Source organism: Salarias fasciatus, chromosome 6 (assembly GCF_902148845.1).
Source record: "Salarias fasciatus chromosome 6, fSalaFa1.1, whole genome shotgun sequence".
Taxonomy (NCBI): domain Eukaryota; kingdom Metazoa; phylum Chordata; class Actinopteri; order Blenniiformes; family Blenniidae; genus Salarias; species Salarias fasciatus.
The window spans coordinates 16193632-16219796 of record NC_043750.1 but is presented as its reverse complement, the minus strand read 5'-3'; the positions used below and the strand labels follow the sequence as shown (position 1 = coordinate 16219796).

The 26165-nt window shown below is 44.4% G+C and overlaps 3 protein-coding genes across 14 annotated transcripts in view; 1 reads left to right on the top strand and 2 right to left on the bottom strand.

Moving 5' to 3' along the window:
• The first annotated feature begins 2551 nt into the window (after nucleotides 1-2551).
• On the top strand, nucleotides 2552-3854 carry LOC115390348 (uncharacterized). Its single transcript, XM_030094188.1, has 2 exons — nucleotides 2552-2772; nucleotides 2877-3854. Exons 1-2 carry the CDS (start codon nucleotides 2717-2719, stop codon nucleotides 3532-3534), a joined length of 714 nt encoding a protein of 237 aa, XP_029950048.1. The 5' UTR covers nucleotides 2552-2716; the 3' UTR covers nucleotides 3535-3854.
• Nucleotides 3855-4104: 250 nt separating this feature from the next.
• On the bottom strand, nucleotides 4105-11474 carry zfp91 (ZFP91 zinc finger protein, atypical E3 ubiquitin ligase). 2 transcript variants are annotated; one of them, XM_030094186.1, is made up of 12 exons: nucleotides 10709-11474; nucleotides 10393-10430; nucleotides 8942-9058; nucleotides 8625-8664; nucleotides 8182-8292; nucleotides 8018-8110; nucleotides 7726-7911; nucleotides 7518-7568; nucleotides 7300-7378; nucleotides 6046-6160; nucleotides 5830-5929; nucleotides 4105-5718 (listed from the first exon to the last, which is right to left on the bottom strand). In XM_030094186.1, exons 1-12 carry the CDS (start codon nucleotides 11122-11124, stop codon nucleotides 4719-4721), a joined length of 2346 nt encoding a protein of 781 aa, XP_029950046.1. In that variant the 5' UTR covers nucleotides 11125-11474; the 3' UTR covers nucleotides 4105-4718. The 2 variants fall into 2 exon arrangements, with proteins under 2 accessions (XP_029950046.1, XP_029950047.1); XM_030094187.1 differs by having other exon boundaries at nucleotides 8625-8661.
• A 2385-nt stretch (nucleotides 11475-13859) lies between these two features.
• rbm47 (RNA binding motif protein 47) overlaps nucleotides 13860-26165 on the bottom strand; it is a 30912-nt gene continuing 18606 nt past the window's right edge. For 8 of the 11 annotated variants that reach the window (XM_030093605.1, XM_030093607.1, XM_030093609.1 and 5 more), the window contains exons 3-8: nucleotides 20704-21565; nucleotides 20133-20463; nucleotides 19662-19685; nucleotides 19026-19235; nucleotides 17260-17477; nucleotides 13860-17138 (exon numbers count right to left, since the gene is read on the bottom strand). In XM_030093605.1, the coding sequence (XP_029949465.1) occupies nucleotides 16896-17138; nucleotides 17260-17477; nucleotides 19026-19235; nucleotides 19662-19685; nucleotides 20133-20463; nucleotides 20704-21534 (1857 nt within the window). In that variant the 5' untranslated portion in view covers nucleotides 21535-21565 and the 3' untranslated portion in view covers nucleotides 13860-16895. The remainder of the gene's footprint in view (nucleotides 17139-17259; nucleotides 17478-19025; nucleotides 19236-19661; nucleotides 19686-20132; nucleotides 20464-20703; nucleotides 21566-26165) is intronic. The other 3 variants (XM_030093610.1, XM_030093611.1, XM_030093612.1) reach the window with 3 other exon arrangements.

Sequence of the window (26165 nt, the reverse complement as noted above, 5' to 3'; positions counted from 1 at the left end):
TCGTCCTGCGCGTCCTCCGCCCGTCCATCGGACCTCCAGCTGCCTGTACCGGGACTTCAAGAGTGCCGCGCACGCCTCCTCTTCCTCCGAGCCGGAGAGAGTAATAACCCGCCCACCCCCCTCTCTACACCCCCGCGACAGCGGCAGATTCCCGGTCACAGTTCATCTCAGCCCCCCTTCCCCCGGTCAGCGCTAATTACAGCCGCCCAGTCCCGGTTGGTCAGTCGGTCGGTCGGTCCGCTTCACCGTCGCTTTAAGTTACAGAGTTTGTCGCCAACTCACCGCCCTGCCTTCTCCCCCGGGAACCTGATGCCTGGCAGGAGGAATTTAACGGGACGAGCGGGGGCGGAGAGCCGCGGAGGGAGGAGGAGGAGGAGGAGGTTCAGCAACTTATTCATGAGGAGCTTATCGGACTTACTGGTACCGCCAGAGAGCCCCGGTTTATTTAGGAGGCAGCGGGAAGGGCTCCAAACCGCTTCCATGTGTGCGCGTGCTTCCTGTCGGGCTTCAGATGCTGGGAAAGAGAAACACGAGCCGCCATCATGGACACTGAACAGCCATACACCGAGCTACAGGTGTCGGTTAATAACAATAATAATAATAATAATAATTATTATTATTATTATTATTATTATTATTATTATTATTATTATAATATACAGTGAAGAAAATCAAGGAAGTGACTGATAAGACAAATGACAGTCGAGTGGATAGATAAAGTGGTGAATCTTGGATGTTGTAATGGAAATAAACAGCGCCTGCACCTCAGAAATGTGGCTGGTTTAAGGTTGTCCCAGATCAATGACAGGGGAACAGAAGCACCCCCTGGTATAGTGAGAAGAGTGCTCTCTCTCTCTCTCACTCATCCAGTCTTGATCAGAACTCTGTGATGACCTGACACTGATAACAGAACCAAGTCTGAGTCTGAACCAACTTATTTGTCATCTCTCATCTGTCATCAAGTACAATTCCCACCGCAATGTGGAGAAATAATTGCCGTTGAACAGTATAATAATGATATTATTAATCATCATCATCATCATTGGGAATGACAGTGTAGTGGTTAGCTCGCTCACGTCATCATAAGCATGTTGTGAGTGTGAGTATGTGGAAGTCATATGTTGTCCTTGTGTATGTATGAGTTTTCAGTTTACGTTAACTGGGGACCTGACTGAGGATGTAACCTTGGTTGTTATAACATTGGATGGGTGGATGGATAGATGGATCAATCTGCACCCCACCCTCTGTGGCTGACTCCTGGGTTTCCTGACTGGAAGGCCCCTGTCAGGACTGCCAGCAGGACGTAAGTCATCACCATCACAAACAGAAGCACCCCACTGGGATGTGTCCTCAGCCTCAAACTCCTTCTTCCCGACTGCCATCCGACTCCTGAACTGTTGACTATCACAAAAATAACTTTCATGCTGCTGTATTACTCTTCTTTAATTTGTGCATAAACTCTTCTTTACATAATTTTACACTACTGTCTGCATACTGTACATTGTTTTTTTTTTATGGCACAGGTCATGCTTGCAGCAGAGAAACAATTTCTATGAGCAGGGTAACCTGCTTTCACTTGAATACATGACAATGAATCTTAAAACTTGAGACTGAAAGAGATCATCTAAGATGCTCCAAAATATACGAATATTCCAACCGACACCCAAATGTGTCAATGCGACTATTTTACTCTCTGTACTTCACCAGTAACTAGGCTGGTAATCATTCAAGGGACAACCGTACCATTGACCAGTCAACTGCGATCACCCTGTGACCACAAAATATATAAAGCAGCATAAAAAAATGGAAGAATCATTATTTTCTGATTTATAAATATGTATGCTATAGGAAAGTTTGATTGATGTGAAATTATCCAGCTGTGTGACATAAACTGTATGATACAAGACTGTGTCATATATTGGAAATGTTCAATTTAATCAACTATATTTTTGTTAACAAAAGGGTATTTTTATATATCAGGGTCTACAAAGTTAAGTCACAATAAAGCTACACCTGACCATTGCAAAATTTCCAATTGACTTTGGAAATGTATTTGCATATTGATATAGTTTTGGTTTATGCATGAAATAGGAAACAATGAGGTAAAAGAAAAATGTGTGTGTGGAAGTCAAAATATGACGAAACTATTTTCAAGTATGACGGGAAAACATGTTACTTTCAAGGATTTGTTTCATCTGGGCTTGTTTCACCACTACAATGTATTTCAGTGGTGTTAAAATGACAGCTGATGCAAGACAGGGGTAAACCTGTCCTGTTCCAAAAACAGCTTTAAGAAATGGAACATGCCCTGTTCCTTTTTTTTTTTTTTTTTTTTTTAAGAAAAGCTGTTTTAGTTTATGTCCTGAAACATGGAGTTTTGACAGATGAATAAGTTGAAAGGTTGATAAATAGACATACATTCAGGATATAGAGATGAGAGGCCCCCATCTGGACTAATGGGGACGTGCATGGACATGTTCCGGTGCAGTACCACGCCTGTCCAGCGGGTGTCGCTGTAGGCAAGTAGAAGGCTAACTCCTCTGTGTGGCTAGTGACAGAGGCTAACCTCAGAGCTGCACCGATTATTGTTGGTGCTAGTCCTTATTGCATCTATATTATCACGAATTAACACGCGAACAGAGAAATAGACAGATATATTCCAACACTCTGGGTTTTTTTCTTTAAATGTGAGGCTTCGGCAGCAGCTGATGAAGCTATGAACTCTCTGGTTGGTTACGGGCTGTCCTCTGATTCCGACAGCGACGCATCGGGGTGAGAAACTGTTTGCCAATCAAAGTTTGATTTGATAAACGTCAGCATACAGTGCTGTGGGAGCTCCTTGTGTTAACCGGACCTTTCTGTGTAAATCTCTGCAGCTCTGTAAAAGATGATGAGCCGGACGTCGAAGAAGGAGCAACTGTTAAAAGGACCCGCAACTTTTTGCTGGAGTCTGGTTCCGCTTCCAGCGGTTCAGAGGAAGAGGACCCAGAGCGCTCTTCGCCACCTCCTCCACATCCACCTGCATATCCACCTGCATCTGTACGCCAGCGCCCCCTTCCCACACCTCCTCCCCCCAACCCCAACAGATTGCCCTCTCCCCCTCTGAACGCGTGCGCGGACAGCAGCGTGTTCTCCAACCCGTTCAGGGCCCAGGCGGAGCAGAAACTCAGTGCCCTGCAGAAGCATGTCCCCCTCACCATGCAGGCCAAACCCTCCCACATCGGCGGGAAGAGAATGTGCGTGTCCTACAGGAAGGACGGGAGGTGCAGGTTCGGGATCAAATGCAAGTTTGCACATGACAGCGACCTGCAGACCACAGCTGCTCCGAGCGACTGTCACCCATCTGTGAACGAGGAGGCGGCGGCACAAGCCGAGGAGGAAGCCCGGAGTCAGGAGACGAAGGAGGAGCAGTCAGAGGGGCAGCAGGGGAAGAAAAGGAGGGTCGGACTGAGTAACACCTTGATCCCTCCTAAAAGAGCTATGAAACAGTACACTATGCAGAGGGAGAGGGAGCAAATAAACATGTCCAGGTAGATGTAGCTGAAAGACAGAGTCAAAGAATGAATGCAAAGCTGTAGAAACTGAATAGTCTTATTTCTACTAATAAATCACAACTACTGCCACTTGCTCAACACACTCCTCTGACCACTAAATCTTCACAGAGTAAAAAAAGACATGGTCTCAAAATCATTCAACAAATACAAAGTGAATTCGTGTTAAGAAGTTTATTTAAATCCTATAAATGGACAATAATTTGTATTTTGTTGCTCTAGCACACATCCTATGTGAGATAAGAGGTGCCGCCACATTGTGAGGTTTCTACATAGCTCTGCTTATCAAATTACAGCACACTTTAAAAGTTAGACAAATCCGTGACTGTGCTCGCCGTTACTAAATGGGTTTATACGTGATTTGCAGTGTCAGAAGTCTGGCTGCCTATAAATTGACCAGTAACTTCAGTGAGAATGAAACTATACATTTTAACAATCCTTCAAAATTCCACAAGCAGCAGCACAAATGTCCAAAACTGGTTGAAATAAACTGCCAAACTGTGAAATATGCACATTGTGTGACTTTCTATAAGCTTGTAAAATATGTTTTAAATAAAGTTTGCTTTAGTTTTTTTTTTAACAAACGTGTCAACTCACTTTGTGAATTTATATTCATTTGAGGATTTTTTTTTTTTTTTTGCACAGATGAAATAAAAACTTCACAGTACAGTGGGCCAGTAAGTTAATGCCTGCCCAGTGTTTCCAACAAAAGTTAGTCACCTCACTGGTATTAGGGAGGTTTGTAGCTTTGTAATGTGTGGTTTCTGTTGACCTGTCATATAAATTAATAGTTAGGATCATGGTTGGCCTCACTGGGTTTTTGCTGTGCTGTATATCAAGAGAAATGCTAAAATTTTGCATAATAGCAACATCTATTGAGCATTACCTCATGGATACACACACACACACACACACACACACACACACACACACACACACACACACACACACAAGCACGCACGCATACACACAGCTAGTTACAGGACTGGTATGTACAAAGGCAACAACAACCACATACAAACACATACATATCTTTCCCTGATACAGATATTCTAAAAAGCTACCAAATATGACAATGTGTGAACGGTACGTAACACACCGGTGATCCTACATTTACTTCAATACAGAATATTAGGTTATTTTCTATTCCGCTACACCGTCCACGTTTCACATGAGGGTGTGCTGCACGTGTCTCTCAGTGCCGTCAGCCAGAACTTCGCCCTGTCCCGCCTGCTCCCAGACCACGCCGTCCTCCCCCACCACCTCCGTCTGCTGGAGAGAGCTGGCCGGCGGGCCGGAGGACGAGAGCACGGAATTGTCCAGGATGAAGCCGTTGGCGTTGGTGGAGATGGGATCCTGTGGCTGGGTGTGGGGGTGGGGGTGCGGGGTGGCGGTCTGCAGAGTCTGGAGCTGCTGAGACGTGGTAAGAATGGGGATCTGCTGAATGTGAGTCTGGGACTGGCTGACGGGCTGAAAGGTCATCTGCAGGATCTGCGTCTGCCCCTGGCCCTGCTGCTGGGAGGCGTAGGACTGCAGGGGCTGCAGCTGCGGCTGCTGCTGGGTCACCACCGGGCTGGAATGGAGGGTGAGCTGCTGCATCTGAGGCTGCTGCGGCGGCTGAGCGGTCTGCACAAACTGGACGGGCATCTGGAGCTGCAGGTGGGTCTGCTGCTGCGGGTTGTCGGCCGGAGAGGGGGGGTCGATCGGGGACAGGGCGATTGTCACTGGCACCTGCATCGTGTGAAGGCTCTGGTCTTGTCCGAGCAAAACCACCTGGTGACTCACTTGTTGAGTCACCTGTCCCATCTGGGACACCTGAGCCACGTGCTGCCCGACCTGCTGCCCCTCCTGGTTCAGCGGCTCCACCTGGCCGTCCGGCCCGGCCTGGCTCACGTCCAGGCTGGCGACCTCGGCCGGCATCGGGTTTCCGGGCAGCTCCAGCATGGAAGCGGGGGTGGTAATGAGGGCGCCCGCGTTCGCCGCCAACGCTTCGGCGATCAGCACCTCTGGGTGACTCTTGGCTTTGTGGGCCACCACACAGTCCTTCTTCTCAAACTTCTTGCCGCAGATGGAGCAGGAAAACTGGTAGGTGGCGTCGGCGTCATGCTTCTTCATGTGCCAGTTGAGAGAGGCCTTCTGGCGGCACGTGAAGCCACAGATCTCACATCTGAGAGGGTAGGGAGGTGAAATAAGGACAGATACAACCCAAGAAAAATGAGATGGAACACACCAGGACGCTAACGGTAATGCAGATGAGTAAGCAGTGAGCAGCACTTACTGCAGAGGCTTCTCTCCGGTGTGGATCATGCGGTGCACAGCCAGGTTGTGGGAACTCTTGAAGGCACGAGCACAGAACTCACAGATGTAGTCCCGTTGGTCTGAACCCACAGAACAGACCAACAATCAGGCTTCTTTACTCGAAAACATTTAATCACAACCACACCTGACTGAGGATGATGTTCGTGCCTACTTCAAGACTGTGCTGTGTGTGTACCTGTGTGGTGCTTTGCATGCCGCAGCAGCTGCTTCTGGAGTCGGAAAAGTCTTCCACAGGAAGGATGAGGGCAGACATACTTCTTCTTCAGTAAGTGCTGATACTTTATATGGTGCTGCAAAAAAAAAAAAAAAAAAAAAAACACATCAGAGACAGATCAATAATGCTTTGAAATAGATAAAAATCGTCCCTTTATGCAAACTTGCACCTACACCTATAGTTTTCTGAGCGAAAGAATCTTTCGTCAGTTCTCAAAGAGGATTCAGTGTAGCTGCTCTTGAAGCAAAAAGTGAAATATTGAGGGTAACTTTTCAGAGCAAACCCTTATGCTTTGTGCAGCTGCCAATTCAGACACAACTGGTGTCATACAGGCACATTTTTAATTTTTTTCTTAAATTAAAAACTAGACTCATCACACTGATGACCAAGCAAAGTTTCTTTTTGAAAGCTTCACCTTTCTGGAGTGTTGAGAATAATAAAGACCACAGAAAACACAGATTCAGTGTGGTTGTCAGAGAAACGCAGTCAAATCCTGATTATCATTATTTTCTTTCCAAAGTTCTCAAGTTTGTTGTTAAGCTCTACTATTGTAAAAATAAATTTAGTTTTCACAAACACACCTGGTGCTGCTGCACACACATTTTAGAGATTTGTAATTATATATATAGATAAACGATATCACTCTGTGAACAAAGAAAAGCTTTGTCTGCCTGAAGCTTTATGTTGATAGTAATCAAGACAAAAAAACAACAATTTGTAGATCAGCCAAACAATGACTGTCCATTCAGAGCATTGTGGTTTTCACCGGAGGAAGCTAACTGTGTTGCTATTATATAAACTGCAGCGGTGTGTTTTATGAACTGTTAAAGCTCGTTGCAGTGACCTGCTGGAGAATAAAAACGCTGAACTGTGACACATCTAACAAGTCATTCTTTTCTTATTGTTCTGAGAGCACTAAACTTTGACAGCGGCATATTGGTCAACAAACCGATTAAAAGTGACATTCAAAGTTTGATGGGAGTGTCTGCAGGTCGTAACATGCTGTGCACACCCCAATCTTTTCTTATGACCTAAACCTTTCGCGAGAATTCATCGGTGGAAAACAGATTTAAGAGTTTTTCTCCTCAGTTCATAAAAAAACAACATTAAACTGGGAAACTGAGCCGCCTACTGTAGACCCCTAAATCTAAACGTCTCTCCGCAAGAAGCACGTTCACTTACACATGAAGTCAGTAACGTAACAGGCAAACAAACCTGGAGATAGCGAGGATGAGCCAACACCGTCCCACATCCCTCCATCTCACAGCGCACATACTGCACGGGGGGCTTCTTCCTGTGTGAGTGAAGGGAATCAAAACACTGACGATAAATATCGGACTGGCTTCCACTGTTACTGCTGACAAGACGATCACTGCGATCATCTGAGGAACGTGAGGCGATGAAGCACCGCCACACTCAGACATGAGCTTCACCTTCTCTTTGGCAGTCGGGGGGTTTTGTCATCTTTTTTGCGTCGACCTCTCCTAACACAGAGAGAACAAAAGGCAATTACATAATCAAGCTGTAGGGAAAGCAAAGGGTCTTCTAAGAGAAGTTTGCTTGTGATCAGACACATTTTATTGAGCATGACGCAGGTTAAGTACTGGAGCATTCACAGCATTTCCACGGCGTTTCACTCACTTCCTGGGTCCATCCGGATCCTCCACGATCTCCTCTTCCAGCTTCACCTCCTCTTGCACGCTCTCCGCGTTGTCTGAACCTTCCACTTTTATCTCAGCGGCTTCTTTCTCCTTCTTCGGTGCCTTCTCTTTTTCTTTCCTCTCCTTCTGCTTTGGAGGAACTTTGCGCTTTGGTTTCGGGACATCCCTAAGTGAAAACAGACACACACACACTTACTCAATATATTTAACTGACATGGATAGAAAATTGAGCTAAAGTGAACATAAATATAACTCGTTCTAATCCAACAGACCTTTCAGACTTGGGGTCGTAGCTCTGGTCATTCAAATCGTCTCTGTAGGGAACGTCTTCGTCACTGCTGAGGCCTTCCTCCTCCTCCACAGCACTGAGCAGAAAGCCAAAGTGCATTTTACAATTTGCGCTCGGTTTCAAGTGGTGCGTTTGAGACACTCTTACCTCTGGCTCTGTGGCTGGTAGTTGGGGTCATCGGGGTCGTCCTGAAATGGAGGGTCTTCATCATGCAAGGTGACTTCAACAGCCTGCTCGCTTTCCTCCTCTTTCTTTTCACTGGAGCAGCACAAGCAAGAAATACAGAGGTCATCAAAACAACAAGCTCACGTTCGGTCACATACAAACACCATTTACCAGTAGTTTATAGGAAGGGGAGCTTGGAAGTGAGAGTACTAGAAACTTTTAGAAACGCCTTTAACTCTTGTCTCTTCACAGATCATATTAAAAAACAATTAAAAAAAAAAAAATCACAATAACTCAAATCTGCCAGGTTAGATATTGTGATGAATAAATTTTCTCAGCAAATAAAACTCCAATAGTCCAGCATATCTACAATAGTAAAACACTGGTTATGATATGATTCTAATTGAGATTAAAAAAAAACTTACATATCAAGCTTCTTTGCATTGTTCACTTCTCCGTCCGCTGCTGGAAGACGCCACCAAGAAAACAAAAAATTCAAACATCATGAGTTTGAATAATCACTTTTTCCACCAGCAAGTAAAACGATAAATGCATCATTCTCGCCGGGACAGCACGACGCTGACCGATCCACAGTTACAGACACACGTATCTTCATGTCTCCGACACATTTCGACAGAATCAAACAGCAGTCGAGGCAATGCTTCAGGTTCAGCGGATATGCAGGACACAATCTGTGATCCAGACATTGAACCCCAGGACTCGCTGTCAACAGGTTGCTCACCAACTGGATTGTCCATCCCCGGCTCGGTCTTGCACACAGGCTTGGCAGAGCCACGGACGGCCCTGTCAGGTGGTGCTTTGGCACGAGTCTGGGCAGGGACGCGTCTGGAAGGAAGTCCTAATGTGGGGGAGGAAAAATAATTCAGAGCAAGCGTATGGGTATGAGACTTTAATACAGGAACATAAACAAAACAATAAAACGTGGAGGTGTCATTATTGCAGAAGGCGTGAAACCGGCCACACGCAGCAATCAGGATTGATGGAGCATGAAACATCTATGGTTGTTCTAACAGTTAAAGTGCAGGGGTTTAATCCAAAGCAAGATTGGAAAAAAAAAAGCAGACATGTTCACACTGTAATCTGCCTGATCACACTGAGCAAAATGACGTCAAATAAATGCACACTTAGAGCTGCGAGGTCTACACTCTACACCAATGAGCTGGGGGAAATGAATAACAATGCAAAACAATGAAAAGGTAAAACATGCTTTTATAAGACAGCGATAATTCCTTAAGCACAGCCGTAACAATCACCTGCAGGGATACGCTGCGTCTAAACATTGGTTGCACCCCGTGTTTGGTCTGCTTCTATCTCATTAGTTCAAGATGAAACGACTTATTAATTAAACCACATCAGCTTGTTTGGGAATGGATACTAAACTGTGATGCATGATGATGTAGTGGTTAGTACTTTTATACGACACCGGAAAGGTCCCCAGCTCAATTATGGACTTAGGGGCCGTCCTCTCGGGGAGTTTACACATTGTCATTGGGTGGCTTCTTCCAGATAGCCTTTTCAGAATGGAATTTCCCAGTTTGGGATTAATAAAGTAAAGCTCTACTTTCTTCCTCCTGCAGTTCAAACATTTACCTATTTTAAAGCACCTGTGGAGGCAGCAGGTCAGTGCTCCCACACCATGAAACATTCATCACAGCAGTCCTCTGAAACCATGATTACAAAATCTCAGGGTAAACACTAAGATTTACGTCTGTTGGTTGATCTGTTCATGATGAATTCTCATTCTGAAGGTCTCACAGAGACAATTCATTCAGACACTCATATGTTTGGAGACAGCACTGAATAATACACCAGCATCTGCACACCCTGTTCTCCACATGCTCTGCTCATTTTTGAATGAAGATAATGATTGTCTTTTCCAACACAACCTTTTGTTGTTGCCACAGTAATCCACATTTGTATGATGATTGTCCTTCCTGGCACAACTTTGTCATCTAACCACTGGTATCTCATCTTTCTATTACTTTTTTTTAAGTTATCCAAGTGTCATTTTCCAGTTTCATTTGTAGATTGTTCTCCATAAGAATTTAACATTGTTTTCCATTCCCACATCTGACCTCATTGTACCTGAAAGTGTGATACAGAAAGGAATATTTGCTGTAGTAATACTGTAAGCAGAAAGATGCAGATTCAGTGAAGGATGTCAGGGATTACCTTGAGCATCTGAGGCAGGTTTGTTCGCGTCCTGCGAGCTGCACAAGAGAAGACAACACTGGCATGTTACTTGCAAAGCGACGTGATGACAACTCTGTTAATCTAATGCATGTAAAAGTTCAAGCCTTTCGTGAAACTCTGAGCTTTTCTGAATCCAGGTAAGTTTCTCCACCCTTCCCCATGCAGACAGCAGAAAGGGGACGAGCCACACTGAAGGCGTGCTTTGACAGGAACCGACCGACACACGCTCCAGACTCATTGTAAACAAAACTCCAATAACGGAAACCTGATCAATTAGAAGAAAGAGAAAACTTACTCTGTGCCTTGAAGGCTGTCTCCTGCTGTCGCCCCTCCGGCTTCAGAAGGTCCCGCAGATTCAGGGTATTTCTTCCGCCTGGAGTTGGAGACTTTCCTCCGCTTGGTCGCTCCACTGTCGAGGCTTGGTTCTTCCTCGTCCTCGTCGCTTCTGGTGTCCTTCAGCCAGGCCGGCACTGCCCTCGTTGACCTGTCCCTCAACACCCGTCCAGAGGTCTGCGGACTCGACGCCGCAGCGCCGTTCACTTCCGTTACTGAGGGGGAGACGCCGGATCTCGGGCGGCCCGCTCCCCGCTCTCTGAGCGCCCTGCGCGGCGTACCGGCCGTACCAGTGACCGGGGTCTGCTCTGCGGCCTTGTCCCCCGTCGCTTCTTCACCTGTATTTACATCCCTGGCTCGGTCGCCCGCCGGGTCCATCACCGTGAAGATGCTTGAGCTAACCTCAAAGTGACTTCTAGTCGAGCAGGTTTACTTGCAAATTGAGTAAAAACTGAGCTCATCTGCTTTAAAGACGCTTTGATTGAAAGCGGCCTTTATCCAACAGTGCTGCATTTTCTGTTGGCAGCGTCGCAAATTAAATGCATATATTTATTGATTAGGAATTGAAAACTTTTCCTAATTATCTATTCAGCAATAAACCAATATAATTTTAAAGAAGCAGACACTAGTTCTCTTTCTTAAAGCTATAGTAAACCTACTTATTCGCCCGGGCCCTGTGCGCAACCATTTTGTGCGCTTTGTTGCGTCTCCTTTAAGCCAAATATAAACCGAGGACACACAGAGGAGCAGCAGCGCATTTCAGCCGCCGCTACAATCATCTGGATAGACCGCTGACGCGCTACCACATGAGCCCCGGAGAGCAGCAGCGTTTGTAGATCTACGAAATCTAGCACCAGCCGGGCACCGGGGGCGCGCGCGCGCACTCACTCAGTGTTTGAAGCATCATGGGAAGTGTAGTTAAAATAAGACAAACGGCTTGGATTTAGTTTAAACGACTTTTCTTGATGTCTGAGGTTTTCTTTAACCCTAACAGAACATGTATTTTTAATAGATTTGTGAGAAACAGCTCATACATATTAAAGTAATAGTTCATTCAATATTTAAAAAAAAAACCTTATATATTACATATATATAATATATTTGCAAGGCGAAGAAGTCTATTTACAGTATTGTATTCTTGGACATGTAAGTGACACGTCTCATTAAACACACAACACGTATGATAGAATTTCCCTCATAAATACTACACGGATATAACGGCTTTAATGTGGCTCATGTTTCCTGAGTAATGCACTCCGGTGAATGTGGCACCAACATGTCTGCCAGTGAAAACCTGCACGGACCGGCTGCTCTGAACGGTGGCGAGGCTGCAGGCTGCTCGGATCAGGGATTTACCGCCAGATGGCAACATTACAACACACAGGAGGGCTTCCGAATCTGAACTTTATATATACTTTATTACTCCTGCCAGCATGAAGGGAAGTTTCTGAGTTGTGTTCAGAGTGGAGCAGCATTAAATTAAATTTTAAGTAATTATATGAGCACATAAGACCAAAAGAAACAATATTGATGCAATGTATGCCCGTTAGAGACTAAATGTTACAGAATATAAAGGTGTGACAAGGAGGATTCACGTCTAATATTCCTTAAAAGTAAATATATCTTTTTTTAATGGGTAATTCAGTGTCCTCCCACAGTAGATAAAGCACTATTGGAAATAAATGGATGGAATGAGTGCTTCACACCAGTCACATAAAACTAGGATCATTTTGGTTAATCATGAAGGGAAAAAAAAAGCGCACCCAATAAAACTGTCCCTTTATCATAGAGTGAGATATTTATGACTTCAATTCAATCTTCAGATTCAGATAAGGAAAGTGTATTGTTGTATTTCCATGTACTTTGTACTCCTCTGCTCACACTTTGTTGATACAATGTATCACATTCTACAGAAAAGAGCAACAAGAACAGAAAACAATAAGTCACAAAGAGTGATATTCTGGGGTTTGATGGTAGAATATGCAAACTCCACACATAAGAAAAACAGTTGGTTAAAAATAAACAATTAAAAACAATAAAAGTTGATGAAGTTCGACGGGGTGCATCAGACATGAAATGAAATGAAAGGCAAAGTTTTTTTTGGACATTTCAATACATCTGTTCATTGCACTAACTTAATTATGTGAATAGTTATTGAACAGTAACATGATCACCAAGAGAAGAAAGACTTTAATCAGGTGAAAAGGTGAAGTAAGGTTGAATATGTTGGAGTTTTGCTTCCACCTTCTTCTTTTCAGTACATAAAGACAGGCACAGTCTTATGTTAACATGTTTATTCTTTGATATTATGTTAGAATATAACTTCATAGAGTTGTGATGAATATTGAGGTTATTGTACAAATTGCCATTGTCTTTCTGTAGTCTGCAACAATTTAAGTGTTCTACTTTTTAAATTCAGGTTAAAAGAAAAAGATCTTAAGGAGAGCTTGGAAAACACGGGTTTGATATGTGAAGTAAAAAGTGTGTCAAGGTGTGTTTATCTGTGAGTGGCACTGCTGTAAAATGTGAGCGAGAAATGTGTCTCTATATTGCCTCAAAGCTGAGCTATATCAATATTTTTAGCGACTGATTCTCACTGGTATCAGTATTATTTGTGCTCATTATTCTGGTTATGCTCAGAATTTATTTCTTTTTTTTTAAACAGGTAGATAGTTGTTTCAGGGGAGAAAAGTTTTCATCTTCAATTTTTTTCCTCCACATTCTGTACCAGGTAACGCCTTTTAAATCCTCGGTGAAGTCCTTGCTGAGGTACAGCATGTTTCTGGAGTAAAGTTGAGCTGCCGCAGAGAAGTTTATGAAACATTGTCCCAAAACCTCGCTCCTTTTCCACCACGGCTCATTGCTTCATAATGGCTGATGTATGAACTGAGGGAGGATGACTTTCCACTCACATTATTCAAAGTTTTTTTTTTTTTCTTTAAATTCTGAAGCCTTCAAAAAAACTTCAGGCCTATTTAGTATTTTCCTTTGTTTACATTTTAATGCAGTCAATACTCTTCATAGCAAAACATAAAAAGACAAGGGCACCTTTTCCTTTCAAAAATGCTTTATTCATCTATCGTATAGCTATAAATATAACAAAGCAGAACAGTTTTTGTTTTAAACAAACCTTCAGGTAGAAAACAGTCTGCATAGTTCTACACAGGTATAGCAAAGGACACATCTTGGCAATAAGGCACACACTAGGAAGAGTTTAAACACCGAGATTAAACAGGAATATGTAGCTCCGCGCTGCTGCTGCAGCGTGGGTGAAATGCAGGTAATACAAAGTGAAGGGGAACCAGAAGTAGAAGAACACGCGTAGGTCTCTCTCAGCCGCGACATTTCGACGGCAGCCGAATCGTTTTTACACCTTTAACGGTTCGGCCAGGCACTGACGAGCGGGGTTGCAACACCGGCGGCTCAAAGTGCCAGCGGGCCGTAACACCTCAGTGAAGCAGTTCTAACCTTCGCCGCTGAAACTGATAAAGTGTCGCTGAAAGCGAAGGCCTCGGTGTTCCCACTTCTAACACCAGCTATAGTTCAACACAGCAAGCGTAACAAAATTACACATAACAAAAAAAGAGCAATAACCTTGAAAGTTTAAAAACTATTGGACACTTTGGCAAAAAAAAAAAAACAAAAAAACAAATAAAAACCAAAAAAACACTTTTTCTACTTTTGTCACTCACACTTATCCCTAAACAAGGTGTAAATAAGGAAAAGAAATATGTTTTCATAATATATTATACCTTTTCTTCTCACTTCATACACAATACACGTAATGCATATATTAAATATATCCTGACTTATTGTCATCATACAAGATAATAAAAGTTGTTACCAGCAGTTTGTTTTCTATATTAAATCCAGTTACAGAAGAGAGATGAAACTCAAACGAATACAGACATAAGTTTCTGATTCCAGGATTCAGAGCAATATTTTATACTTACCGGCCATTTAATTAAGTGCACTTGAACCATAATTTCTGAAGTAAATTCTGGCTTCACAAAGGGAAATAGTTGTCCTTTTTTCTTCAGACTTTCAGTAATGTTAGAATTTGAGGATATGATCATTTCATGAGGCAGGGAGAGGAAGTTTAGAATGTTTTTAAACCTGTGGTTATCTTAGACTAACTTTTTTTTGGACCTTTGTGTGGAAAGCTATGGTGCTGAATAACACTCATGTACACGGGTACTTAATGAATTAAGGAGTTGTGTCTCAAAACAGAACAGCCAGATTCAGTGATATGTATCAAAAATCCAAAAGACGGTAGTGAATAGAGAATAAATACAATCAAATGAAGTGAAATTAAAATGGAAACTGTCTTTCCAAAAGTTTGGCATGTAAAAATATAATTCTTGCTATAAAGTATAATAAGACTGTGAGACAGTTGGAGTGCACACATTAAATGGCCAGATGCATATATCAGTGTGAGATGTTGCTCCAGTTATTCCCAGTTCAGAATGAAAATCTGTGTTCTCTAAAACTGCAGTTTTGCTTCCACTGAGCATCCAGAAAGGTTTTCACATGCTTTACGTGGAAAAAAGAACCCAAAACATGTCATACATACAAACACTGTAAAAAGCCAAACGAATCCAGTTCACACATGAAAACATGCCCAGCATTTATTATCACTTCATCTGAAAGAGGCAACCTTTTTGCCTTTTATAAATACGCTTAAGTGCACCTCGGTCAGCCGCAGTCGGTGGACGAGAACCAGAGAGACACGGAGTGTTACTGCAGGAGCTTTTTGAAAAGAGGTAGCCTCGACACGTTTGGCTTCAGAGGCTGAAACCTGTTGGTCTCTTCTCAGCACGGCCAGGCCTCACGGCTGGTAAATGGGGAAACTATGGGTGGAGAAAACTGCACGCTTATTCCTCTTTGGGCCGACCCTCCAGGCTCAGCTTCTTTTAAACGAAAGGCACAGTAAAAACAAGAGCATCGTGCACACAGTACAAAGATGTAAGGCACTGTAGTCAGGCACAGAGTCTAAAGTCATCAGTCTGGAGTGTTTGTAGCTTTCAGTGTTTCTTTTCTTTTTTCTTTTTTTTGGTTACCGGTGAGAAATGCAGGTGCTGTTTATGAGACAGATCACTCCAGTCCATCTCTCATTTCTCTCCATATTTGTTCACAAGAGTTAAAACAATTTCTAAGACAATAAAAACACGCACAAAAGAAAGAAAGAAAAAAAAAACTATATTCAGTCTCTGTCCCCTGTTGGCACAAATTAAGATGGGAAACATCTACTTACACAAGATGTGTCAGGCTGTTTTGCCCCTTCTTTCTTTTTTTCTTTTTTTTTTAATCAATTTTTCTTTCTCAACTTGTTCCCCAAAGAATTGTGTCATACTTGCAATATTCAACTGGCTAAAGGCTGAGAAACACATTTTAAAGGTTAAAAGGGGAAGAAAAAAACAAGCAACCTAACGAAAGGCAAATAAAAAGCGAGAAGAATACCTAAAACCTTCATTTAAAACAACTGAACACACACAACAACAACAACAACAACAAAAAAACAACCTAAAGAAACCAAAAAGTACCAAACAGGCATTTTCAAAAGAATAAACATTCAAACAGCTTGGACGGACAGCATCGCCTACAGTGTAGAGTTGGAGAGAATACTACATACTGACCAAAAAAACAACAGAGTAAAGTTAGCATCCGCAGAGACAGCTGTCTTCAGTGGTATTCTCAGTTATCAGTAGTTCCTCTCCTACATTTACTTCTCTTCAAAGACTTCTATGTCTGTGTAGGCTTGTAGCATTTTAAATATGCCTATTCTCTTCATAAATACTCAAACGTACCTTCAGATTTCCCGTCAGGAGCGAGCGGATGAGTGTGTCTTATTTTGAGTTACTGTTATTGCTGGAGGGGCGGACTGTCTTCTGTTTGCTACGATATTAAGAGAAAAAAAACAACAACAACAAAAACAACCAACAAGCAGCCTACATTACAAAAACAATATAGTGTCATCTCTTCTGAGATAGGCCACGGCTGACAGAGACAAATGTGAGACGTCAGGTCGTCCTAAAACCGTCAGGTTCATGAGTTTTGTTTTGTTTTGGTTTTTTTTTTCGTCTAGTTTTGTTTTTATGCATTTAGGACAGATGTTATTCAGTCACAAGCGGGGTGTGTTCGGAGCCGTTTCAGTACGTCTGGTAGACGTCGTGAATGGGCAGCGGGAAGGCCGCGGTCGGGAAGGCCTGCGGCACGGCGTAGCCGGCGTAGCCGCCGTACGCCGCCACGGCGGCGTTTTTCTGTAGCGCGGCCAGGGCTGCTGTGTTGGTGTAGTTTGTGATGGGGACGTAGCCGTGTCCGTACAGGCCGGCGGCGGCCGGGATGCGCTGCACGTTGTGGGCCATTGCATAGACGGGAGTGATCGGACGTCCCTGGGAAGCATTAGAGGGAGAGAAGCAGATTAATAATTCGTCTTACCAGTGGCTGAAAATATTTGTAGATTCAGTGTCACAACAGTGTGCTTAACTAATTTGTGGATTTGTTAACACTCACCTGGAACGGCGGGGGGGTTGAGACCGCCGGTAAGACGGTGGCGGTTGCGGCGGCGGCGGCAGCGGCGGCGGCGGTAGCAGCGGTGGTGTGTTCAGGGTGTTGGATCGTCAGGGGGTTGATCAGGTGCTCCACGGCGTGCACCTTCCCGTCCTCCATCAGCTTGGCTGCAGGGGGCGCACTGAACACCGGGTACTGCCCGCCCAGCGTCGGCAAGGCCACTGCGCAAAGGAAGACGCAAGCGTGAGAGCGTGGATAACAGACCGCTGACAGGAGAGGACAGCAGGGTGGAGATACGCAACTGACGCTACGAGGGAATCAGTGAGAAGAATGCAAACGGAAACCGACGTTAAGAGAGAGCGAAGGAGGGTGAAGAGACGTGATACAGATGGAAAGGGAGGGAAGAAGAGACACAAACCAGCATCAGGCTGTGATTCGGACTGTGATGCTGCTCAGCTGTAGATTAACCCCAGCAAACGTGTGTGCGCACACACACAGACACACCCATGCACACACACGCACACACACACGCACACACAGAGAGAGAGAGAGCTCCAGAATAAGGTCAAATCAAGGAACATCAGCAAAGAAAGTCCATTTTACAGAATGACCTCCTGATAAACAAACACATGACATTAAAGCATCAACAGATCATTAAAATCTGATGTTAAAAACAATTTAGTTCAACAGTTCCGAACATAAAGTGGAAGGTTTTCAATTATTACCAGTGTTTGTATGTAAGGTGTCTCTTTCCCAAATGTTCATGCTTTCATTATTCTAGTCTACATGATTAACTAAATGATTCACTCACATCAAAATAAAACTCAGGTTTTGTTGATAGTTTCTGTTGTGCTTTGGCAGTTTTTTTCCTTGTGTTCCTGTAAGTGCAACTGTATTTCCCTCTCACTGTCAGGAAATAAGGAAGAACTTTTTTTTTTAACTAGGAATTGCAAGAAACTAGACAGATAAACAATTATCCTTTATACCTTCATTTTATTTAGTTATAGAATGATTGAATGGGGGGAAAAAACATTTTTTGTCAAGAAAAACTTTGCTTTTTATGAAAATTGAAAGTCAAGGTGCCATCAATCATCTTCAAAAGTTAAAGTCAAACCTAGGTGCTTGTCTAAAAAGTGATTGCAGTAGAACAAGTGTGTTCAGATCATTAACAGCACTGTGTGAAAACCCAACAGCCTCTTCAAAAGGAAAGGAAACAGTTCTTCAAACATTCTTAAAAACAATCTGAAAAGTCTACAGATGCCTCATCGCAGTGGGATGTCTGGGCAAAACACGAGCCAATTAAAGAAGTTCCAACTGCACCGTTCTGTGAGGTGTCCAGGTTAAATGAGTTGGATAAGACTTGGCGATAGAACTCGGACCACTTTAATGTAAGACTGAATCGCCTCTTGAAGATACTGGGAGCTTTTGTTTGCGTCTCGTCGGTCACCGAAACGAGCCCTGACTCATGCATCCTGCTGGGTTCCTTCACACAGGACTGTTTTCAGTCTGAGCACCCACAAAGAGAAACGACTGGAAAAAAGCAAGAGGAGGAAAAGTGACGAGGAGCCAAACAGAGCAGTTACTTTCCGGTCGTGATGGAAGGACTCCTGGACGTCCTTTTGCACACGACCATCCAACAACCACTCTGACACTGATTGACAGGAAGCTCCTCGGACCACACAGGACAGAGAATCATGCGGAGGACGGTTTAGTAGAGGCACTTGAGATGGGCAACGACACAGATGGATGGATGGATCTATCTCACTGACTTGTGCCAGGTTTGATGCCAACTGGGTTGACGGAGGCAGCAAGCTCCAGGCTGGGCACCAGCTCATATGGCTTTTCGGGCTGCTTGGTCTTGCCCTCGTGGTAGCGGCTGTAGATGCCGCGGCCGGCAGAGTAACCTCCGAGGTACGACCCCCGTGGCCCAGGGGTACGGTTACCTGCAGCAGCACGACCACGGCCTCGCACAGTACCTGCTTAAAATACAGTTAAAGTAACGTGATGACAGGGGCTGTGGTTCGGGACTTGGGTGGCAGAGATCACTTTTTACAGGGGGGTGGTAATTTACTGGAAAGTTCCTATTTATCTTTAACTTCGGGGCAATAATTCACTCAGAGAGCGGCACCAACAGGAAACCGCTCAGCAATATTTCCTCGGGGCATTTCTGTTGGTTTTTGAAGTTCTCGGTGTCACGTTTAGCGTCATTCCTGAGCACTTGGGTATGCAGATACGCATATTTCCAGCACTGTCAAATGGTTTTACTTGCTGGCAAGTTTTTTTTCTGTGAGCTCGGTAATTACCCAGCATGAAATGGGAGGTGAAAGTAAAACAGCAAGAAAGGTATGGTGTTAGAAAACATGTTCATTAAAAGAATGAGTAAGAATGAGGATGTGAGAGATTACCATTGTTCTGTATCATTGGGAATCCTTTGGAGAGAAAACCAAAACACAATGATTGTTGAAAATAGATTCCAATAGATTTTACTGCTACCACCCAAAACCATATGAAATCAGTCACTGAAGGTAACAGGATTAGCAGTCATTGGTGTATCAGCTTGGGTTGTCTGGCCTTCAAATAGATCTCTGATTTTGAAGAAACAAAACTTATCAGTTTTGCAAAACATGAGATCGGTCATGTCAACAAAGATCAATTCATTTTCCATATCATCACGAACGATTAACAATTATGGTACGCCTGATTCAGTGTGCTTGTCAATGCTCTTACAGAAACATATTTTAGGAGTCGTTATGAGATCTTTCACTATCTTCTTGCCAAAATGTTTCTCCTGCTTCCAATATTTCTAAAAAACATTGGCTCACAGAGAAACACCGGCTGATCTCTACTAATGCTACACAGAAAAAATGAATTCTTACCTTTCACAAAGTAATCTCTGTTGGGTCCGATGAGGGTGTTGTAGGGATAGCCGTAGTAAGCTAACGTGTAGGGATCACACTGGTAAATGTAGTTCTGCTGTGTGGTCTCGGCGGTGGTGGAAACCCCTCCCTTGGAAGCCTTCTGGCGAGAGTACTGTTCTTTATCTACTGGCTTGGCGAGTGTCACTTCGATGCACGATCCTTCCACCTCCGTCCCGTTGAGGTGGTCCATCGCCAGTACGGCGTCGTCCCGGGAGGTGAAGTGGACAAACGCGTAGTCGCGAATTTTCTTCACGCGTTCTACACAGCCGGGGTTCCACTGGCTGAAAACCTAGACGAGAGAAAGAAATATCGCAGAAAGGTCACCAACGGTCCTTTAACAAATCAAACATTCATTTGCATTGGCAATGACTTTCAAATTTGAATTACTCCTCATTTCTTTCAATAAGATTGGTGTCCAATTTTGGGTAATTTTCTTGGGACGAACCTCTTCTTTACCAGCACAGAATCAGAAGCTCCTCAGATCATTTAGTGATTTGAGTTAGTAAACCGCTGAGTCAGTCACTCTCACCTGTCTAATTGTTTCTTCACTTGTCTCCATCATCAGATTTCTGACATAGAGGATCTTCACCGTCTCCATCACGTCCTCATCTACATCGATTTCCGGCTCGGCCCAGTCCACCGCGATCTGGTGGCCCCACAGCTGAATCCGTCCGGGCATCAGCTTCCTCCGAGCCATGGCCGCCGCGCGGTGTGACTCATACTCGACGAAGGCGAAGCCGCGGTTCTTCATCTTGTCGGCGGCGCTGGCATAAACTATCACATCTAACACGCCCTCCGTCACCTTGGAGACCTCGTCCAGGATCTCCTCGCGCTTCTTGGTCTTGGGAATGCCGCCGATGAAGAGACGGCAGTTGTCCACGGAGGAGCAGACCCCCAGCAGCCGGCCGGGCCGGACTTCGTAGTTGTTGAGGTCCCGCACGGCCCTCTTGGCCTCGTGCTTCTCTGTGTACATCACAAACGCGTAACCTCGGTTCTTCCCGTCGAAGTCCATCATCAGGCGCATCTCGTAGATGCGTCCGACGGACTCGAAGATCGGGACCAGCTCGTCCTCATAAACGTCCCGCGGGATCTTGCCGACGAAGATCTCACAGCCCCGGGGAGGAGACTGACCGCTCCAGCCGGGTGGGGGGCCGTATTTACGCTGACCGTTCTCCTGGACCATACTGTAGCCGGTGCGCTCCATCAGGGCCACCAGCGCGGCCTCGTTGCTGGCGCCGGCCACGCCGTCTGGGATGTTAATCTGTCCATGGAGGGAATGGTGGGAGGCGGGTTTGGAGGGCTTGGAGGATGCAGCGTTGTTGCTCATAGTCGAGGAAGAAGCGGGATCTTCGGCTGTCATTCTGATGAAACCATCCAATCAGATGTGAAGCCTGAGGAGGGACACGAGTGACAGGATTATTAAATTACACTGATTGCATCAACCAAGCATTCTAAAAAAAAGAGAGAGTAAATACGATCAGAAAAAGGAAACAGGGGGATGATAAGTTGGCACAGGTTGACCGTCAAGGCCGCATGTGCCTGATGTGACAAAGCAAACTGATTAACAGGACGACTGCCTGGCAAACCAAGACGCTTGGTGTAACCTGCACCGAACAGCGGAAATACAACATCTATAAATTTCTACAGCACCTTCCATTATCACTGCTTTTACAGCCTTGTTTTGAGGAGTCTCTCAGATCCCTCGCTGACCTCTGACCCCTATCAGAGAGAGCGAAGGGCTGTAAACCCTGAAACCTGTAGCTCAAGGTTCACCAAGTTTGACTACGTCATATGGTGTGTGTGTGTGTGTGTGTGTGTGTGTGTGTGTGTGTGTGTGTGTGTGTGCATAAAGACTGGCCATGTTAATTTGTCTTGCACAAAATGGTAGCACACACACCACAACAAAGTGTTGGACTTTCAACTTTCTTATCGATAAAAAATGTTATATAGCGTGGGTGCAGCTGTTGAGGTATGTGTGTGTGTGTGTGTGTGTGTGTGTGTGTGTGTGTGTGTGTGTGTGTGTGTGTTTGAGAGTGTGTGCCCACTCATTAAGAGGTGAAACCCTAAAAGAGGAACACAGAACAATCAGAAATCGGCTTCCCGAAGCCTAAACCTCTTACTGTGTTATTTTCCAACACAGCCGGCATTCAGAACGGAAAAATCCACAGCGATTTTAAATCCGCAAAGCCCCACGCTGCGAGTGACACTGAGGCAAACAATTCAGCCGGACGGCCAGCTAACTTCACACTAAGAATGTCATGTAAGCAAACAGGCCAAATAACACACAAGGCTCTCGGGTGTTGTGTTTGTTCGTGCGTCATGAGACTGCTGGACTTTGATGGAGATGGGGGGGAGAGAGAGGTGAGGCGGTCGGCAACCGTAAAACACCTCCGAGTCAAGCAACCATGGTAACTTGCACACTCGTGCACACCCTGACCTGATATCCCACTCTCCCACACACACACACACACACACACACACACACACACACACACACACACACACACAGACACAGTTTACTATGATTTTATGGTAGCACAAAAAGATGCGCTAAATATGAAAACACACAAGTGTTTACTGTATTTCCTCTTGCAGTAAAATCTTTGTTGTTTTGCAAAGGGCATTCAGGTCAAATGTGATGTGTTTCCTCATCCATCTTTAGCCAGCAGAAGGTCACTGCACGGCGACACGGGTCGAGGTGACATTAGCTTTTATAAACACGTCCTTACATGTGTAGAAAACATACTGATGCGCGTGTGAGTTGGAGTTGTTGCTCAATAGTCTCAGTAGTTTGTTACTTTGCAAACCACTGCAACATGAATTGTTTTAAATTTGTCGTTTCGTTGCTTTGACTGCTCAGCGTGGCCCTCCCTCCTCCATTCCTTTCCATCATGTGGAGTGCTAACATGACTCCATCTCTTATCGGCCTTATCTGGCCAGACTGATGACAAAGGGAGGACAATATTCACTCTGGGAGTTCTGCAGGGTGATAAAACGTAGCCATGTAGCAGTGTGAGGTCGACTCACGATGTGACACTCACACAAGCCCCCCCACGTTTTTTTTTTTGTCTGTGATGCTTTGTGTGTCAAAACTCATTCTTGGTGTGGGGTCGCCTGCTTCCTGCTTTTGACCACTTGGAGATATTTCTAACTTCCTCAGTGCTGACTGTGTCAGAAGCGAAGTGAAACTCACATGGTCTGCTTTAATCTCCCTTCCTTTGCATAACATTAGAAATATTGGGGGAGTTTTTATGTGAGAGTAGCTAAGCGTATTTGAAGAAGAATATTACCAAAATATTCTACAAAGCAGGGGTATCACACGTATTTGATGACAAAACAAAAAAGTATTTTGCTTGCAGGTCTGTGATCTAAAAAGCTTGTAAACGCTGCGACCCTATATGTGTGTGCATGCAGTCACATGTTCGAGTATAACAAAGAGGGGAGGAGGAACCTTGAGGCAGAAACGAGTAGATAATTAACTGCAGGGAGCACAAATCACAACCTTTACTCGCAGAGAACCTAAAGATTTACAGATGATGCCTCAGCAGGTTAAAGGAACTTGAGAAAGTTTGGTCCGACACTACGTTCTGTCCTGACTTCAACCTTGTTGTCGCAGGATAACGGGAACGGCCAGCGGTTCTTCAGTTAAACATAATCTGCACAAACACTCGGAGCTCAGACGAGGAGTTCACCTGGTCAAAGGTCATGAACTTGGAGCAGCACAAGGAGGAAAAGGGCCAGCCAGCGAGCCGGTTGAAGGAAGTTAAAGATCAAGGATTTGATGTGCTCACAGTGCCAATCTGCCGCTCAGTTCAAGTGTTCTAGTTACTGCCCAGCACATTATGTTTATGATTGATAGAAGCACCTGATTCTCTACGTATTAACAGCATGTCATGGGGGACTGGATTGCTTTATGATGGAACAAAGACGCTTTTATGGGCTTTCTGCAGATTGCAGGCTGACTACAGACGGCAAATTCCATCTTTTTCCTCAAACAAGCACATTGGCCGAGGCATTGTTCAAGACGAGTTCCTCACAGAGAGAAAAAGGAAGAATAATTTTACTCTAAATGACTGTACAATCATTAAATCAGCGCCGACATTCAGGAATGCTTGTACAGATTTTTTCTCAGATACTTACAAGTCAACAAATCTACCTTTGACCCCAGTTTATCTCAGATTATGGAAAGAAAGAAATTCTAAGCGTTGTGCCACAGTCAGGAACAATGCATCCCATAGTTTGTCGCTCTATCCTGAGTGACAGTCATCCCTTCGACTCAGGAAGGCAGGCCTGTGGAAGCCGCCATCTTGGCTGTGAAGGCGACTACTTCATAGAATTCAACTAGCAACCCTCAATGAGTTCACAGTAGGTTTGATCACACTGGTGCCAGCATTAGCCTGAAAACCTTACTTATTTTAAGCATAACACACATTAAATAGGCAACAGAACTCATGCACTAAACATTTTAGAACACCATTTAAATCTGAAAAAACACCCTAAGTCAGAGCTGATAAAGTCTGAAGTCACAGAAAGTTTCCACTCATCTACAATAAATCAGAACCAGTAACAAGTGTGGGAGAAAGGGAAGTGAGAGTGACAGAGAGAAAAAAAAGACTTGAGAAACACCCTGAAGCAGAGGGATGGCGCTGGAAAAGAGAAGAGGAAGCAGAGTGATCAGAGAGGAGGACAGATAGCTACCTCTGTTGCTTCACAGCGTGCCGCTGCTTGACCGCCTGCCTGCTCTGGGAGTGTTAGTCCACCTCCATGAGAGACAGGTACAGCAGGGCACTGAGCACAGAGTCCAGCCTCCTCTACACACACACACACACACACACACACACACACACACACACACACACACACACTCGTAGCCAAAGCTGCAAAGCGGAGAGAGCTGAGGAGGGTGGAGCTAAAGCAGGTACGTGTGTATGTGGGCAGATTGAAGCCAGAATTTTACTATTAGTAGAAGGCATTTTTTTGGGGGGGGGAGTAAATAAACAAACACGTGACCATGTCACATGCATTTACTATAAAGTATCTGGCAATTTATGATATTAAACTACCATTTTTTTCAGTATTTCTAACTTTTGACAAGAATATATGCGTACTGCAGGAAGTGTCACTGAAAAGATGATTCTCAGATCACGGAGAGGTAAAACTCCCCAATGTTTTATAAGAACAACAAAAACAAAAACAAACGTGATTGTAGTGTTTCCTTCAGCACTCATCTCTCTTTTAAACGTTCCTGGATCACGTGCTCTGGTTTAACTTGTGCTGAGCTACGTACTTTGAAACTGATGTCTCAGTGTTTTCATGCTCCAGTCGTCAATCGCCAGTGCTGAATGAAAGAATAATAATAATAAAAAAAAAAAGCTTATTATCCTGAAAAAGTGATGCTGGTGTACAGAGAGAGGTATGATGGGAAATGGAGTTTTAATGGGTGTGAAATGTTTCTGCTTAGAGTGGCAGAAAAGGGGCAGAGAGGACAGGAAGCGTTGGAACTGTTGGGGTTTGAATACTTCCTCATGTTTGTGTTAGAGAAGAAGGACATTTGGAAATTCTGACTGGGACTTACCAGTAAAGTGATTTATGTTATGTCAGCACAAGACCGTAACCACATGTACGTTTGTGCGTGAGTGTGTGTGTGTGTGTGTGTGTGTGTGTGTGTGTGTGTGTGTGTGTGTGTGTGTTTGAGCATCCGTGTGTGTTTTTGTACATAACAACGGTGAACATGTTCCTAGCACAGCTTAACTTAAGCAAACAACACACACCTTCCTGGGCAGTCAAGAGAGCAGATAGAGACACAAGAGAGGGGGAGAAAAACAGCCAGATGAGAGAAGGTCCCTTGTTTTTAGAGAGTTCCTGTCACAAAAAAAACGCCGCTAAAAAAAAAAAGAGCAAGACAAGACAGAGTGAGGGTAAGTGAGCGAGAGGGAATAAAGCCAGTCACGGTGAATCGCGGAGAGTTTCACCTGCGACTGAAAGCAGCCC

Coding starts and splice junctions, on each gene's coding strand:
- LOC115390348 (XM_030094188.1), top strand. CDS start 2,717: ATGAACTCTCTGGTTGGTTACGGGCTGTCCTCTGATTCCGACAGCGAC. Junction 2,773..2,876: donor TCCGACAGCGACGCATCGGG/GTGAGAAACTGT, acceptor AAATCTCTGCAG/CTCTGTAAAAGATGATGAGC.
- zfp91 (XM_030094186.1), bottom strand. CDS start 11,124: ATGGACCCGGCGGGCGACCGAGCCAGGGATGTAAATACAGGTGAAGAA. Junction 8,111..8,181: donor TACCAGCCACAGAGCCAGAG/GTAAGAGTGTCT, acceptor CTTTCTGCTCAG/TGCTGTGGAGGAGGAGGAAG. Junction 5,719..5,829: donor ACCGGAGAGAAGCCTCTGCA/GTAAGTGCTGCT, acceptor CTACCCTCTCAG/ATGTGAGATCTGTGGCTTCA.